This window comes from Chionomys nivalis (genome assembly GCF_950005125.1).
Source record: "Chionomys nivalis chromosome 23 unlocalized genomic scaffold, mChiNiv1.1 SUPER_23_unloc_1, whole genome shotgun sequence".
Lineage (NCBI taxonomy): Eukaryota > Metazoa > Chordata > Mammalia > Rodentia > Cricetidae > Chionomys > Chionomys nivalis.
This window is the reverse complement of record NW_026646869.1, coordinates 2,215,590-2,231,200: the sequence shown is the minus strand read 5'-3', so window position 1 is coordinate 2,231,200 and position 15,611 is coordinate 2,215,590. Positions and strand designations below refer to the sequence as shown.

At 51.8% G+C, this 15,611-nt stretch overlaps 1 protein-coding gene across 2 annotated transcripts; it reads left to right on the top strand.

Annotated features, from left to right (window-relative positions):
• Positions 1–646: 646 nt before the first annotated feature.
• Nucb1 (nucleobindin 1) lies at positions 647–13,984 on the top strand. Of its 2 annotated transcripts, none has more exons than XM_057761091.1 (13): positions 647–778; positions 1,213–1,354; positions 4,832–4,939; positions 6,012–6,144; positions 7,302–7,405; positions 8,227–8,412; positions 8,649–8,739; positions 11,589–11,647; positions 11,865–11,957; positions 12,031–12,123; positions 12,394–12,564; positions 12,892–12,988; positions 13,079–13,984. In XM_057761091.1, exons 2-13 carry the CDS (start codon positions 1,223–1,225, stop codon positions 13,189–13,191), a joined length of 1,380 nt encoding a protein of 459 aa, XP_057617074.1. In that variant the 5' UTR covers positions 647–778; positions 1,213–1,222; the 3' UTR covers positions 13,192–13,984. The 2 variants fall into 2 exon arrangements, with proteins under 2 accessions (XP_057617074.1, XP_057617073.1); XM_057761090.1 differs by lacking the exon at positions 647–778 and adding an exon at positions 828–984.
• Positions 13,985–15,611: the final 1,627 nt, after the last annotated feature.

Sequence of the window (15,611 nt, the reverse complement as noted above, 5' to 3'; positions counted from 1 at the left end):
GAATTGGAACCACAAGCCAACGTTCCTTAAAGGGACCCAAGAGTATCTACCTAGCAATATAATACACTTCTACATATAGAGCATTTAAGAAATTGATAGGGTCAAGGCCTAGTGTCTAACGCCTGTAATTTCAGCACTGGGGAAGTGGAGATAAGAGGGCAGGGAAATCAAAACATTCCTTCTCTATAAGCGCTCCTATCTCTTCGAGGTCAGTTTGGGATGTATAAAACCATTTCTCAAAAAGGGGGGAGGGGCGGCTGGGAGTCGTGGTATTTTAATTTCAGCGCTTGGGGGTCAGCGCTTGGGCCGGCCTGGTCTACACAGAGTTCCAGCTAGGGTTACATAGTGAGACCTTGTCTAAAAGATAATGATAATATACTATGCAGTTGCATGCCACTAAACTTGCAGGAACTTGTGAAGCGAAAATAAATGAGAAAACTACAATTCCCAGGAGACACAGCGGCAAGATGTCTGCAAAAGTTGCCCTTCCCACCCCCACCCGCATGCAGGGCTTTGACTTTTATTTGAAAACGACGCAGGAAATGTCACGTTGAAGAATGTAAGCTTCCAAGAAAGCAGAAATTTTCGAAAGTAAGGGAACTTCATCGGAAAGAGGCGGGGCTGAAAACGCGGGCGGAAGCTCGAAGCCAGCGTGGACCAATCAGTATCCTGGGGGCGGGTCCTCTGCGTGTGGACAAGTGGGAGTGACTTAGGAGGGAAATCACCAAAAACCCGGCGGAGGTCCCAGCGTGGGAAAACGCCTTCCGCGCTAGGAGAGGTGAGGGGCGTTCGGTAGCGGAGGGCGGAGGGCTGCAGCTCGCGGTATTCAGGGTTTCGGGTCTCGCTAGGCCGGTGAGAAGGGAAGCCTAGGGGCCTGGGATCTCGGTCCAGGGTAGGATTCCCTGCTTTGAGGGAACCGGGATGAATGTCTACGGACTGCGCTGTAGGAAAAGGAGGCTGGAGGCCTGACATCCTGGGTTCCAGGTGACGAAACGCTTGGAGTCTTAATTTTTGCAAATGGAGATGACACTGAGGCGTGCTACTCGTTTGCCTATCCGGATTCGGGGTTGGGACAGCCTTAGCCGGGGTAGTAATGCGCGTCTACAAGTCGCTTGGGAGGGAGAGGCAGGCGGATCAAGAATTCAAAACCAACCAGTTCTCAAAAAACCGTAGCAAAACAACAAAAAGCCATTCCTCCGTCTCTCATCACAGACCAGCCACGATGCCTACCTCTGTGCTTCGCGGGGCCCCTTTCTTTCTCCTACCACCCCTACTGATGCTGTCCGCTGTGCTGGCTGTGCCCCTGGACCGCGCGGCACCCCATCCGGAGGAAAACCAGGCCACCGAGAGCCCGGTGAGTAGCCCTGCCCTGTGCTCCGGCGTGTTTGTATGGTGCAGTGCTTGCCATCCCCAAGGCCCTAGCGAAAACTCCAGGGATCCCGCTGAAGACGCAAGGCTTGTGGTTTGCCTGCCTTCCTTTGCAGCAGTACTGAGAGCCCCTGGTCATTAAGATATGGAAGTCAAGAGAGATCTCAAATGAAAACCTGTGTCATTCCCTCACCTAAACCCCTCTTTCTGATCTTAAGATCCTCCTTTAATGAGAAATGTAGAAAACCAAAAAAGACTACATTTCCCAGTAGCACCATAGGCAATTGGATCCTACTACCTAGCAGCGGCATTCCTGCTTCAAAGAGCTCATGGGAGGTGTAGTTTAAATGAGAAAAGAACAAGGGGACTGCTGATTGGCTCCAACAAATGTCTTTTGAACCCTGTGAAACTTTTGCTCTTAGGAGAGTTGGAACTTTCAAAGCCCAGGTACCTGGTTTTTGACCTAGTTCTTCCTAGCGCTCTCCCTGGCAGTGTGAGCTGGTGCTGCCTCCTGAGACAGGTGGTTCCAAGCTCCTGCGCGGCATGGCCTCCTCTCAGGTGTTAATACTGTCCTCTGAAATCTTGAAGCTTGAGTACCCTTTTGTTAGAGTTTCAGAGAAAAATAACAGGGCAGTCAAGTTGGTGGAAGATGGTGGAAGGAGAGAAAGCCAGGATTTCTGAGGTGGGATGGAAGAGAACACACGGGCTGGGTGATGGTCACTGCAGCTGAAGTGCGGGAGAGAGGGTCTTGAGCGGAGCTCTGCGGATACCCAGAGAAGGGGGGGGGGTAGATGCTGTGCTTCTGAGCGAGCATCTGAAAAGTGGAGGTTCAGCAGCGAAGATCTGCCACCAGCTGCACCTAGGGAGGGCTGCTGGCCTAAAAATGTGCCCCTGCTTAGAAGATGGCCCTAACTCCTAACCCGGGCGTGTCAGGGGAATCCGCGTTCATATGACTGACTCTTCCCCCTCCTCCCAAGACAGGTTCCTCTGTGTAGCCCTACAACTCACTCTGTAGACCAGGCTGGCCTCTAACTCAGAGAGCCGCCTGCCTCTGCCTCCAGAGTGCTGGGATTAAAAGTGTGCACCTCCACACCTGGTCTTGTTTTTCTTGAGGCAGTCTTACATGGGCCAGGCTGGCCCTGAACCCACAGTATACCTGAGGTTCCGCCTACCTCTGCCTCCAGAGTGCTGGGATTAAAGGCATGTGCCACCACCGCCCGGCTTGAATGGATTCTTTTTTTTTTTTTTTTTTTTTTTTGGTTTTTCGAGACAGGGTTTCTCTGTGGTTTTTTGGAGCCTGTCCTGGAACTAGCTCTTGTAGACCAGGCTGGTCTCGAACTCACAGAGATCCGCCTGCCTCTGCCTCCCAAGTGCTGGGATTAAAGGTGTGCGCCACCACCGCCCGGCTTGAATGGATTCTTAAAGGAGGGACAATAATATACAATGTTTTAGGCTGTTTAGGATGAATCCAGATTCTATTCTTTTTTTTTCTTTCTTTCTTTTTCAAGACAGGGTTTCTCTGTGGTTTTTTGGAGACTGTCCTGGAACTAGCTCTTGTAGACCAGGCTGGTCTCAAACTCACAGAGATCCCCCTGCCTCTGCCTCCCAAGTGCTGGGATTAAAGGTGTGAGCCACCACCGCCTGGCGTCCAGATTCTATTCTATTCTTTTTGTTTTTTTTGAGACACGGTTTCTCTGTAGCTTTGGTGCCTGTCCTGGAACTAGCTCTTGTAGACCAGGCTGGCCTCAAACTCCCAGAGATCCGCCAGCCTCTGCCTCCCGAATCTTGGGATTAAAGGCGTGTGCCACCACTGCCCGGCCAGATTCTATTCTTTAGACTAGGAGGAAGTGGCTTCCCTTACTGGTCCTCAGCAAAGCCCCGCTGTCTCCACCCTCCCCTTCACACACTGTTTTAAATGTTAAGGATGTGTAAAGCTGACTATGAAGGAGGGCTCTTATCTGCAGTGACCCCCAAACCTGCCTGGGCTGCTTAACGTTCCCACATGATGAGTTGAGACCCTAAGACCATTTAGATTTCAGTGTTGGCGTGTTTAGGTTAGGTTAGTGTGAGTTGATCTGACTACTTACAGCTGAAGTGGGTTCCACTCACAATGACTTTCAGGCACCGGTTAGATGGCATTTGACTGTCGTAGACTCGTCTGAAGAAAAACCAGCCGGGCGATGGTGGCGCACGCCTTTAATCCCAGCACTCGGGAGGCAGAGGCAGGCGGATCTCTGTGAGTTCGAGACCAGCCTGGTCTACAGAGCTAGTTCCAGGACAGGCTCCAAAGCCACAGAGAAACCCTGTCTCGAAAAACCAAAAAAAAAAAAAGAAAAACCAACTGTAAATGACCAGAGACAGAATTAAGATAGCAGCTCAGTATAAAATATCCAAAGGTTAATAAACTCACTGTCTAGACTGTAATAGACACGAACCATTTCTACCATCAAGATCCATAGATTTAATTCCACAACTGTTTGCCAAAAACATGGTGGGCCAATAAGTTGCTCAATGGGTTAAAGGTACTATCTTACCAAGTCTGGCTGTGTCTAATCCCTAGGCCCTGAATGCTGACAGGAGAGAATCAGTGCTGCAAGGTGTTCTCTAATTTCCACTCATACTGACACACACACACACACACACACACACACACACACACGGAAGGCAGAGGCAGGCGGATCTCTGTGAGTTTAAGGACAACCTGGTCTATAGCGTGAGCTCTGGACAGTCAGAAATGTTACACAGAGAAACCCTGTCTCGAAAAACCAAACCAAACTAAACAAAAACAGAAAAACAAAAAACTTAAATTGCCAGTTATTGGCCATTCCTTTTTGTTGTTCTTTTTGTTTTGTTTTTTTTCTTTCTTTTTTTTTTAATATTTATTTATTTATTATGTATACAATATTCTGTCTGTGTGTATGCCTGAAGGCCAGAAGAGGGCGCCAGACTTCTTTACAGATGGTTGTGACCCACCGTGTGGTTGCTGGGAATTGAACTCAGGACCTTTGGAAGAGCAGGCAATGCTCTTAACCACTGAGCCATCTCTCCAGCCCCCTCTTTTTGTTTTTTTTGAGACAGGGTTTCTCTGTGTAAGAGCCCTAGCTGTCCTGGAACTAGCTCTTGTAGACCAGGCTGGCCTCCAACTCACAGAGATCCACCTGCCTCTGCCTCCCGAGTACAGGGATTAAAGGTGTGTGCCACTATTGCCCAGTTGCCTGACTCTTTTAACTCAGGTCCTCATGCTCACAGAAAGCATTTCCCCCCTTAGTCATCTCTTCAGCTCCCCATGTGGTCTTCGTATCTTGTGCACCATAGCACCTCTCAGGAGGTTGGAACTGGACTGGCTGGTTCTGGAGTCCTCAGCCACTAAAGCCAGCCTCCGGTTGTGTGTGGCGGGTACATCAGCTGCAACTTAGAAGGATAGGCAGGTGTCGCTATGTCTGCCCTTGCCCTTGCCCCTCAGGACACAGGCCTGTACTACCACCGGTACCTCCAGGAGGTTATTAATGTGCTGGAGACAGACGGGCATTTCCGGGAGAAGCTGCAAGCTGCCAACGCCGAGGACATCAAGGTGCTCTAGGCATAGGCTATGGGGGAGGATGTGCTCAAGGGAATTCTCGGGGCCACAGCTGGGAAGGAATGTGGGGACCCCAAAGATGTGTTAAAGCATAGAGATGAGTCCTCAGCTGTGCCACTCACAAGCTATGGAACCTCAGTTTACCATGGAGGTAGCCCTGGTGCCCTTGAGTTCTTTTCTGCCTCATCTAATTGACTTCTGTCTTAGCTAGTTTCGCGTGGCTGTATCAAAGTACTTGACAAAAGTAAGGTCAGGAAGTACTGCCCTTTCCACAGTTTAGATGCCATCCGTCACAGACAGGCATGGGTCAGGAGGATGGGTCAGTGCTGTATTGTACCTGCAGGCAAAGCAAACCCTCCTGCTTTTTATTCAGCTCTGGAGCCCAGCTCGTGGGATAGTGCCATGGCCACTTAGGGCGTGTTCTCCCACCTTAGCTACCCTGTCTGTTTGAACTCCAGATAAGTCTAGATCTTGTCAAGTTGGCAGTCTTGAGCATCCCAGACAACAGATCTGGGTTGCAAAAGACGCCTTCTTGGTCTTCAGGTGTTTACTGGCGGTTCCCTTGGGGATGATGGGCAGGTAGTGCTGCAGGCTTGTACCTAGCAGGGATCCTGGCAAGCCCTGCCCTGTAAGCAGGCGAGGCCAGGGTCAGCTCTGGTGGAGGAATACAGAGTCCAGGTGATATCAGACATGTCAGGCCCAGAGAGAGCAACGGGCTCGGTGCTCTGTGAGGGCAGAGGTGACGCCTGGAGATGCTCTTTAAGGGGGATGTACCACCTGTGAATATTGGAAGGCAGAACTCATTATCCTCTGGTTGAGGACTGACATACTCGTGGGTACTCCCAGGCAGTACTGTTGGGTCTGAGGTGAGCAGGGCCTCTCTGCCGAGCTCAGGCTGCATCCTGGTCATGTGGGCTTCCAGGTACCAGGGCAGCCTGCGATAAAGGAAGACAAGAGCATAATGGAGCTTTGGGGGTTTGAGTGTCTAGGGTATAGAGGGGGGCTACCCAGCATACTCCCTCCCGGCACCAGCCTGACTGGGGTACCCCCTTCCCTCTCCTGGAAGAGTGGAAAGCTGAGCCGGGAGCTAGACTTCGTCAGCCACCACGTGCGCACCAAGCTGGACGAGCTCAAGCGGCAGGAGGTGTCTAGGCTGCGGATGCTACTCAAGGCCAAGATGGATGCACAGCAGGAACCCAGTGAGTGTGGGTGGATGGCTGTGTCCTGGGTGGGGAGCCTTTCCTGGAACTCACTCTGTAGACCAGGCTGGCCTTGAACTCACAGAGATCTCCCTGTCTCTGCCTGGCGCCCCCACCACCCAGTGCGAGCTTGCCTTGCTGAGACAGGGTCTCATGCAGCCAGGCTAGCCTCATACTTACTATGTAGCCAAGGATGGCCTTGGACTCTTGATCCTTCATCTACCTCTTGAGTACTAGTGTAGGCCACTACATATTGCTGCTTTTTCTTTTAAATATCTTTATTGAGCTATAATAAGGGCCTGTGCGATGGGTAAAGGCGCATGCCCCCAAGCCTGATGACCTGAGTTTGAACCCTGGAATCACATGCTGGGAAGGAGACAACCACGCCACATAGTTGACCTCTGACCTTCACATGAATTCTGTGATATGCACCTGTACACACATGTGCTAAAGGCAATGTCCACCAGCTGTGGGGTAGATAAGTAAGACATGATCCACACCGTGGAACTTAGCCCTAAGAAAGGTAAGAGAAGCTGGCAGGCAGAACAGCAGAAATAGGGTGCTGTAGGAAGCCAGACATAGAGGGCACACGAAATGTTCCCAAGAGCAAGTCCACAGAGATGGGATGGGGATGCGCAGCTGCCAGTGGTGGAGAGGGAAAAGGCGCCGCTGGCTGAGGAACTGGGCATGATAGCAGTGTCCTAAAAGTACTGGTGGTGGCGCTCGTATGCACCTTTGAACGCACTAAAGCCATCAAACTGCACGTATGCTTTAAATAGGTGGTTTGGGGCTCGGCAAATGGCTCAGCCAGGAAGGCACTTGCTGCCGAGGCTCGGTAGCAGCTTGCTGAGGACTCGCGAGCTGGATGAGACGTGCCCACTCTCACAGCAGCAAACTAACGGGAGCCGGTCACGAAGCGTGGCACCAGGCTGCAGTGACCAGCCTGGACTGGCGTGGCTGTCCTCGTGGTTTTTGTTATTTGAAGCATCAGAGTCAGTGGAGGGCTCACCTCCGACACGTCCCAGACACTGTCCCAGGCCCATGTGCCATCCTCCTTGGCCCTCTGTGACTTTGCCCTTTGCACTCCTGCCCCGACCCAGGGGTTCTGACAGAGAAGCCATGGTGGGTGTTGTTTTGTCTGATCTTCCCTTACCCAGACTTGCAGGTGGACCACCTGAACCTCCTCAAGCAGTTTGAACACCTGGACCCTCAGAACCAGCACACATTTGAGGCTCGGGACCTGGAGCTGCTGATCCAGACGGTACGGGATGCTCGGTGGGGAGAAGGGGGAACTGGGTCGAGCTGTGGGTCTGGGTCGGCGCTCCACGCCCTCCTGGTTCTCCACGTGAAAGCAGGGGACTAGGCTCCTGATGGAATCTGTTCTCAGCATCGTAAGGTGCTCAGCAGCGTCCCGGGCTCATCCACTAGATGCCATAAGACTTCCTCCTGGTGTAGCTGGCGCCGACAGCTGTCCCTTGGTGCAGAGCCACCTGGAGTGCATCTGTCCTCACAGTATCTGTGTCGGTTTCTGCTTGCCGCAACGGTGACCTATTACAAACTTAGTAGCTTGAGAAAGCATAGATTCTAGTCTTATAAGATGTGCTTTAGCCAGGAGATGGTGGCACACGCCTAATCCCAGCACTTGGAGACAGAGGAAGGCAGATCTCTGTGGGTTCAGGGGCAGCCTGATCTACAGAGCTAGTCCTAGGACACCCACACCCCGTCTCGAAAAACCAAAAAAAAAAAAAAAAAAAGATTTGTTTTGAGCCAGTGTCTTTATATGTAGCCCCAGGCTGGCTTAGAATTTGCCATCCTCCTGCCTCAGTCTCCAAGTGCTGAGACTGCAGGCTGGCTCCTTTCCCTAGTAAGCCCACCACACATGCCGTCCCCTGTTCATTACTGGTGCTGAGCTGGGGAGGACGTGGAAGAGTCACATCCAGGCTGCTACTACATGAACATCATCACTTTGGGAAAGCAGCCCAGGGGTTGCTGTGGGTTGGACCAACCATGAGAACCAAGAAACCGAAGTCATGCCAGGTTTCTGAGAGGCAGGAAGAGCATGACCCTCTTGTCTCTCCACAGGCCACCCGAGACCTCGCCCAGTATGACGCTGCCCATCATGAAGAATTCAAACGCTATGAGATGCTCAAGGAACATGAGAGAAGGCGTTACCTGGAGTCTCTGGGAGAGGAGCAGCGGAAGGAGGCAGAGAGGAAGCTACAAGAGCAACAGCGCAGACACCGAGAACACCCCAAAGTCAATGTCCCAGTAAGAACCCCGCGTATACTTTACCACACCCAATTCCTAAGCAGAAAAAAAAAGGAAAAAAATGCAGATGTAGAACTACAACTCCCAAGAGGCTTTGAGGCAAAAAGTTCATCTACCTATATAAAGCTGCTCCAATGGTTGCTGGGAATTGTAGTTCTAGCTGGGCCCATAGCACTATCTGACCTAAATGGCTCTCAAATTCATTGGTCACAAGCTCCTGCTGTTCTTCTCCACAGGGCAGCCAAGCCCAGTTGAAGGAGGTATGGGAGGAGCTAGATGGATTGGACCCCAACAGATTCAACCCCAAGACCTTCTTCATACTGCATGGTAAGGTGGGGAGGGTGTTCAGAACCAGGCTGACATGAGAAGTCCTGACGGTCCTCTAAATGCCATGGGAAGTCTACCTTTCCATGGGGCTCTGTGAGCCTTACCAGGCCTCCTTCATATCCTGACTGGCCAAAGACTTTGCCCCTCCCTGTTGTTAAGCCTGGGGTCTAACATGGAAGAGGGCCAAGTCTTTCTCCTCATCATTCTTTCTTTTCCTCTGCATTCTCCGCCCACCCCTTTAGTTTTTCGAGACAGGGTTTCTCTGTGGCTTTGGAGCCTGTCCTGGAACTAGCTCTTGTAGACCAGGCTGGCCTCGAACTCACAGAGATCTGCCTGTCTCTGCCTCCCGAGTGCTGGGATTAAAGGCAAGTAGCACTATACCCAAATTATAATTTTTTTTTTAATGTAGGGAATAGGGGTATGGTTCAGTTAGAAAATCCCTTGCCTTGCAAGTATAAGGGACTGAGTTCGGAAGCCCAGAACCCGCATAAGCCAGGTGAGGTGGTGTCTGCCTATAACCAGTGCTGGTGAAGGGGAGGCAGAGATAGGCAGGTCCCTCCGAGCTCCTAGGCCAGCTAGCCTGCCCACTTGCAGGTCCAGGCAATGAGAGGCCCTCTCTGGAAGAAAACAAGGACAGACATGTGGTTTCCTCTGCCTCCGGAGCTGTGCTGTGCATGCTTGCATCCTCGTCCCCACAAGAGCACACAAAGCACCACATCCAGCAGACACGCCAGCCCCTGGGCATCTGATACCGTGGGCCCTGAAGGTGCCTGCGCCCATGTGCGCGTACCCACATGCAGACACATACACATAATTAATTTTTTTAAATTATTTTACTGGTGTTTTAGCCTATATGTATTTCTGTGTGAGGGTGCTGGATCTTGGAGTTACAGACAGTTGTAAGCTGCCATATGGGTGCTGGGAATTGAACCCAGGTCCTCTAGAAGAGCAGTCAGTGCTCTTAACCACTGAGCCATCTCTCCAGCCCCAATTAATTTTTTTTTAATTTATAAAGAAACTTATTGCTGGAGAAATGGGGGTCTGGTGGCCTCTTCTGGCCTGCAGGCATACACACAGACAGAATATTGTATACATAATAAATAAATAAAAAAAAGAAACTTATTAAGGAAGACAAAGGTATGCTGCTGGGAATGGGGTGAGCTGGGAGATGGCAAAGGCTCAGATGCCCTCAGCAGTAGTTTCTAAGTGAATTTCTGTAGCAGGTGGTGGATTTGGCTCAGTTTGTTGCCAGAAATGGAACCTCACAATGTGGAGCAAGCACTGACCTTTGACTCCAGCCCAGGGCAGAGTGCTCAGCTCTGCAGCTATTCCAAGATAAACTTTAATCTTGCAAATCTGGAACTTTGAGCTAAGTACAAGGAAGTGCACTTTTTGATCCCTGAGCTCCCTGCAGATCTGGGAGGAGATAAGGAGTTCATGGTCACCCTCACCCACTTGGCAGTTTGGAAATCAGTCTGAGGTGTAGGAGCCCTAATCTAAAAAAAAAACCTGGTAGTGGTGGCACACACCTTTAATCCCAGCAAGGAGGAGGCTGAGGCTGAGGCAGGATCTCTGAGTTCAAGGCCAGCCTGATCTATAGAGTGAGTTCCAGTCTAGGACAGTCAGACTTACACTGAGAAACCCTATCTTGTAAAAGTAAAGAAAACAAACAATTAAAGCCTTTAAGTGGTGGCACACGCCTTATAATCCCAGCCTTCTGGAAGCAGTGGCAGTAAATTTCTGAGTCTGAGGCCAGCTTGGTCTACAGAGCTAGTTCCAGGATAACCAGGGCTACACAGAGAAACCCTGTCTCGGAAAAATAAAAACATTAGACCTCATGACCACCAAACAGCTCCTAGTTCACCCCTCCTCGCAACCCCTGGATTCCATATCAGTATCTGCCACTGTGCGTCCTGTCTGTGATTCTGGCTCCAGGCCCCCTGAGTAAACACTGTGCCGGGGAACTGGGTGTCACTGAAGCTCTGGTCACAGGACCAGTGGCTGCTGAGCTAGAAGACAGTTCCAGATAGGACGTACAGAAAAGTGGGGGAAAAGTGAGGGTGCAGGGTGGCGATCCTGCTGTGCGCAGGGTGCTTAGCTAGCCTGCACAAAGCCCTAGGTTCTATCTTCAGTGTTGTTAGAAGAACAAGAACAAGGGATTCCAAACGCCGGGTGTATCCTTGCTGCACGAGAGAAACTCGCACGCGGGACAATGGGCTTTCTGGCTGTCATCCACGTTGCACCAGAAGGACTAGAGCAGAGGTGGTGGGTGTGGGTGGTACTGCTGGCTCTGCTTAGGAGTGGTCACCGTGAAGGGTAAACAGAATCTGTCTGGACTGTTCTAGACCATCGGCCAAGCGCCAAACCCTGGAGCCCTGTGCATGGCAAGTGCTGGGGGCTGGTTCGTAAAAGGAGACAGAAGTGGGTCTAAGCCTGGCATCATCTTGAGGGACAAACTGACAAACAAGGGCAGTAGTAGTCCATGATACATGGACCTCCCTGGCCACTGGAGTTGGCATGGACCTGGTTCTCAAAGAGGCAGAGGTCATGGGGCCCCTGGACTCTTCTTAAGCCCCTGTTTGCTGCACAATAGTTTTTGGCTTGGTTTTGAGACAGGCTTTCTCTGTGTAGCCCTGACTGTCCTGGAACTCTGTAGACCAGGCTGGACTTGAACTCAAGAGATCTGCCTGCCTCTAATTCACCCAGCCAGAACTGGTTCTTACAGCAACAGGCCACCATTCTGTTCTCTGCTGAGAGACCTCACATCTACCCACAATTCCTTCATCAGCTTTTTCCTTGGAGACCAGACTCGTCCAAACCTCTGTCCCCTAATATCTCTTTTCTCCCAGACATCAACAGCGATGGTGTCCTAGATGAGCAAGAACTGGAAGCTCTCTTTACCAAGGAGGTGAGTGTGCCGGAAGCTTTCTGGGCTAGACATACTTTAGCCTCTCATTCCCATCGGTGAGAGTGCAGGAGGAAACTACAACTCCCAGCAGCCCCTGGGGACAAAACTGTCACTAGTAGCATCAGGCCCCAAGGTCCTCAGGGAGGTGAAGGATGTTTCCAGGAGTGGGGCTTGCCTGGGCCTCTCAGCACTTCATGCTTCTCCCTTCCCCCTGCAGCTGGAGAAGGTTTATGACCCGAAGAACGAGGAGGATGACATGAGAGAGATGGAGGAGGAGCGGCTGCGTATGAGGGAGCACGTGATGAAGAACGTGAGCGAAGCCATGCTGTGGGGGGAGTGGGCAGCAGGCTCAGCACAGCCCTAACCTTGACCTGGCTCTCCAGGTGGACACCAACCAGGACCGTCTTGTGACTCTGGAGGAGTTCCTAGCATCTACCCAGAGGAAGGAGTTTGGGGACACCGGGGAAGGATGGAAGGTGAGGATGTGGGAACTCTCTGGCCTAGGTATTGATCTCCCAGTCCACCCTTTCCTTCAGCACCTCTGGCTGCTTCCTGGTCTGTTTGTCTGTCCCTCCTTCTGGTTTTCTGATCTCCTATCCCCATTCCCTATCTCTAGTGCCCTGTTCTCTTCTCTCGTCTTTTATCCAACACTCCATCCCAGTCAGGTCACATACACCCCAGCCTCTCACCCTTCCACCTCAGTGAGGCTGGGCTTGCCCCCTTCATCAGCTGCCTGTGTCTTATAGACAGTGGAAATGTATCCGGCCTACACAGAGGAGGAGCTGAGGCGTTTTGAGGAGGAGCTTGCTGCCAGGGAGGCTGAGCTGAATGCCAAGGCCCAGCGCCTCAGCCAGGAGACAGAGGCTCTGGGGCGCTCCCAGGACCGCCTAGAGGCTCAGAAGAGAGAGCTGCAGCAGGTGACCATCGGGGAGCCCGGGCCCCTTATCTGCATTTCATGTGGCCTTTTCCTGAATCCTGAGGGGTGTCTTCAGGTGGGATGACCTGTAGCTCCCGCGTTAGTGATAGTAGGTACATTTATGCATCGTTAGTAAGAGTGAGGGATTCCACGCCTGTTTATGCTGCTGCAGCCATTTTTCATGAGGCCAGACAGGAGGATAAGGGCTCAGTAGGGGAATGCCTAAGCCACAGCAGGAGAAAACTCAATGCCAACTAGTGTGAATCCCTGCACAGTAGACACTTAGCAGTTGGCTCTAACCTCTTGTCTCTGCGTCCACGTCCTGCAGGCTGTCCTACAGATGGAACAAAGGAAGCAACAACAGCAAGAACAGAATGCTCCCCCTTCCAAACCCGAGGGACAGCTGCAGTTCCGTGCAGACGCAGGTACTGGCTCTGGACCCTGGACCTTGGATCTGAATGAGTCTGCCTGGGAGTCGTGGGTTGTCTAACGACATTCTCCCATTTCCTCCGCAGACGATGTCCCTGTCCCAGCTCCAGCAGGTGACCAGAAAGATGTGGCTGCTCCTGAAAAGAAGGCCGCAGAGCAGCCCCCCGAGCTGCCCCAGCCAGATTCCCAGCACTTATGATCTCTCGCTGACCCCAGCCCTCAAGTTCCTACAGTGTTGGAAGCCTGATGAAGTGTCCTTGCAGCCTCTCCGGAGGCCTGAGCTGGCATGGCTTCCTGGGGAGGAGAACAGGGCTATCATGTTCCTCAGACGCGCCTCTGCCCGTCTGTCACTCTCAGCTCAGCTCTCATAGCCTCCAGGTCCTGGTTCCTTCCTTCTGTCTCCTGGCTTTTCTTTATTCTGTCAGGGACTCGCTGCAGGAGCTGAAGTTAAGAGAGACCCTCACCTGGACCTGCCCCAGACCCGCCTTCCTTCCTGGCTTGCTCTTAGCTGTTCCAGGCTCCGCCACTTTGCGTCCCATGTCTAGTGCCAGAGGACCACAGGACCTTGGCCTGGTCCCTTGGACTCTGCCTTCTGTGGGGCCGGTGATCTCAGTTCCTTTCAGTGGCTGGAGGCTTGGGAAATGGGGTGTCCTTCAAGTAACTCTCAGCTCTGCCTGGACCCCTGGCTTCCATTGGCACCTCACCAGCCTTACCCTGACCTCTTGGCCCCAGAAGGTACCCAGATATAGCTACATCCTTAGCTGAGATCCAGCTGCCCTCAGCCCCTGTGGGGGCTCCTGAAGTCGGCACGCCCACGTCCCTGGCTTCATGCCACCCTGCTGTGTCCTACTCCATGCCTAGTTCCACTCAAATAGAGCGCGGCCCAAATCAACATTGGCGTGTTTGTGTGCGCATACTGCCCTCTTGGGCGTCCCACCTGCATGCCCCTCTTCACTCCTCCGTGTTCTATTTAAACTTCACCTCTGAGAAGATTGGTGGGGTGGTTTTCTGTCTGTTCTTGGCAGAATAGCTTCATATTGCTTCAAATTGCACTGGAGACAAAAAACCCAAACCTGAGCTTGAAAAAAATTAATAGCTTAAATAATTTAAATACATTACTAAGGGGCTGTGGATCCCTTGGTATAATGCCTGCCTAGCGTGCATGAGGCCCTATGTCCCACAGGTCATTTAAATGGGGAATGGGAGGAAATGCCTGTAATCCTAACCCTTGGGAGGTGGAGGCAAGAGGAGCAAGAGATCAGGGTCATCCTAAGCTGTACAACAAGTTGAAGGCCAGGCTTGAATTCAGGCCAGCCGAGAAGACTACACTGTGAGATCCTGTCAGAAGGGGGGCACGGTTAACACAGAAAAATGCCTGCAGGCATGAGGACCAGTGTGTGAAATGTGGCTCCAGCGATGGGGAGGCAGAGACAGGTGGGTCCCTTCAGGTTGCTGGCCCACATCCTAGCCAATTCTGCAAGCACCAAACCTTAGGGTGCTCAATAAAACTGGAACATGTTGAACACATCCAACATGGCCCTCTGGCCTGCACACACACATAGTATCTAAGGCTTCAGGGTTCTGAGGAGATTTTCCAGGCTCCTGGAACACTATGTGCCTTCAGGGTCCCACATCGCTGTGACAGCTCCAGATATTACCCACACCTGCACAACATGCAGTCTGGATTGTGTCAGTGGGAGAGTCTGCTCCCCAAAGCCCATTCCCAGACAACTTCCCACACACGTCCCGTTGGTCAGGCGAACACCAGGACATGCTATCTACAGTGCTTTGTCATCTGGAATGGGGACATTCTCTGGTGCAATGGGTATTTGGGAAAAGGACCAAGGTCATCTTTACATAAGGGCGTGCCTCCAACAGCTGCACCACCAAGTGTCACAGATGATGACATCACAGGAGCTGTGGTGTGGAGCCCCAGAGTTAGGTCCAGTTCTTTAGCTTCTCTCCAGGTCTCTTGAAGCTGGGGTTGTGCAGAAGGAGTAATGGCTGGAGTCTCAGGAACCAGTTTTGTGACTTTCCCTTCTTCCATCTACCAGGAAGTGCCTGGAGTTCCGTAACCATAGACCTGGCTATCGCTGGTTAGTTGCCATGGTTTCTGGGAGAATGTATTCTGTTCTCCAAGATGGTACCACATAAATGATTCAGAGAGACAAAACAAACACCATACAGCACAGCAGCTCCACTGCCCCTTAACTGCTTAGAGACCCTCAGAGAGGGGAGGGGCCTGTGGACCCCTCCCACACCAAGGTCTTGTCTTTTTTTGTTTGTCTTGCTTTTTGTTTTTTTGAGACAGGCTATTACTATGCAGCTCTGGCTATCTTGGAACTCTATGTAGACCAGACCGGCCTTCAACTCAAGAGATCCATCAGCTTCTGCATCTCAAGTGCTGGGATTAAAAGCGCGCACCACCAAGTCCTGCATAACACCTTTTTAAAAAGATTGTTAGTTCTGAGTATATGTGTCTCTGTGTGTCTGGCACAGGAGTGCCGGTGCCCACAGACTTCAGAGAGCAGCTGCAGTTACAGGTGATTGTGAGCTTCTCAGTGTTGACGCTGTGAACCACACTCAGGCCCTCTGCAAGGGCAGCCCATGCTCTTAACT

Bases quoted from the DNA above. Each gene is read 5' to 3' on its own strand.
- Nucb1 (XM_057761090.1), top strand. From the start codon at position 926: ATGTCTACGGACTGCGCTGTAGGAAAAGGAGGCTGGAGGCCTGACATC. The intron at 11,648-11,864 runs GTGAGTGTGCCG...TTCCCCCTGCAG, and splicing joins AAGCTCTCTTTACCAAGGAG to CTGGAGAAGGTTTATGACCC. The intron at 12,989-13,078 runs GTACTGGCTCTG...TTTCCTCCGCAG, and splicing joins GCAGTTCCGTGCAGACGCAG to ACGATGTCCCTGTCCCAGCT.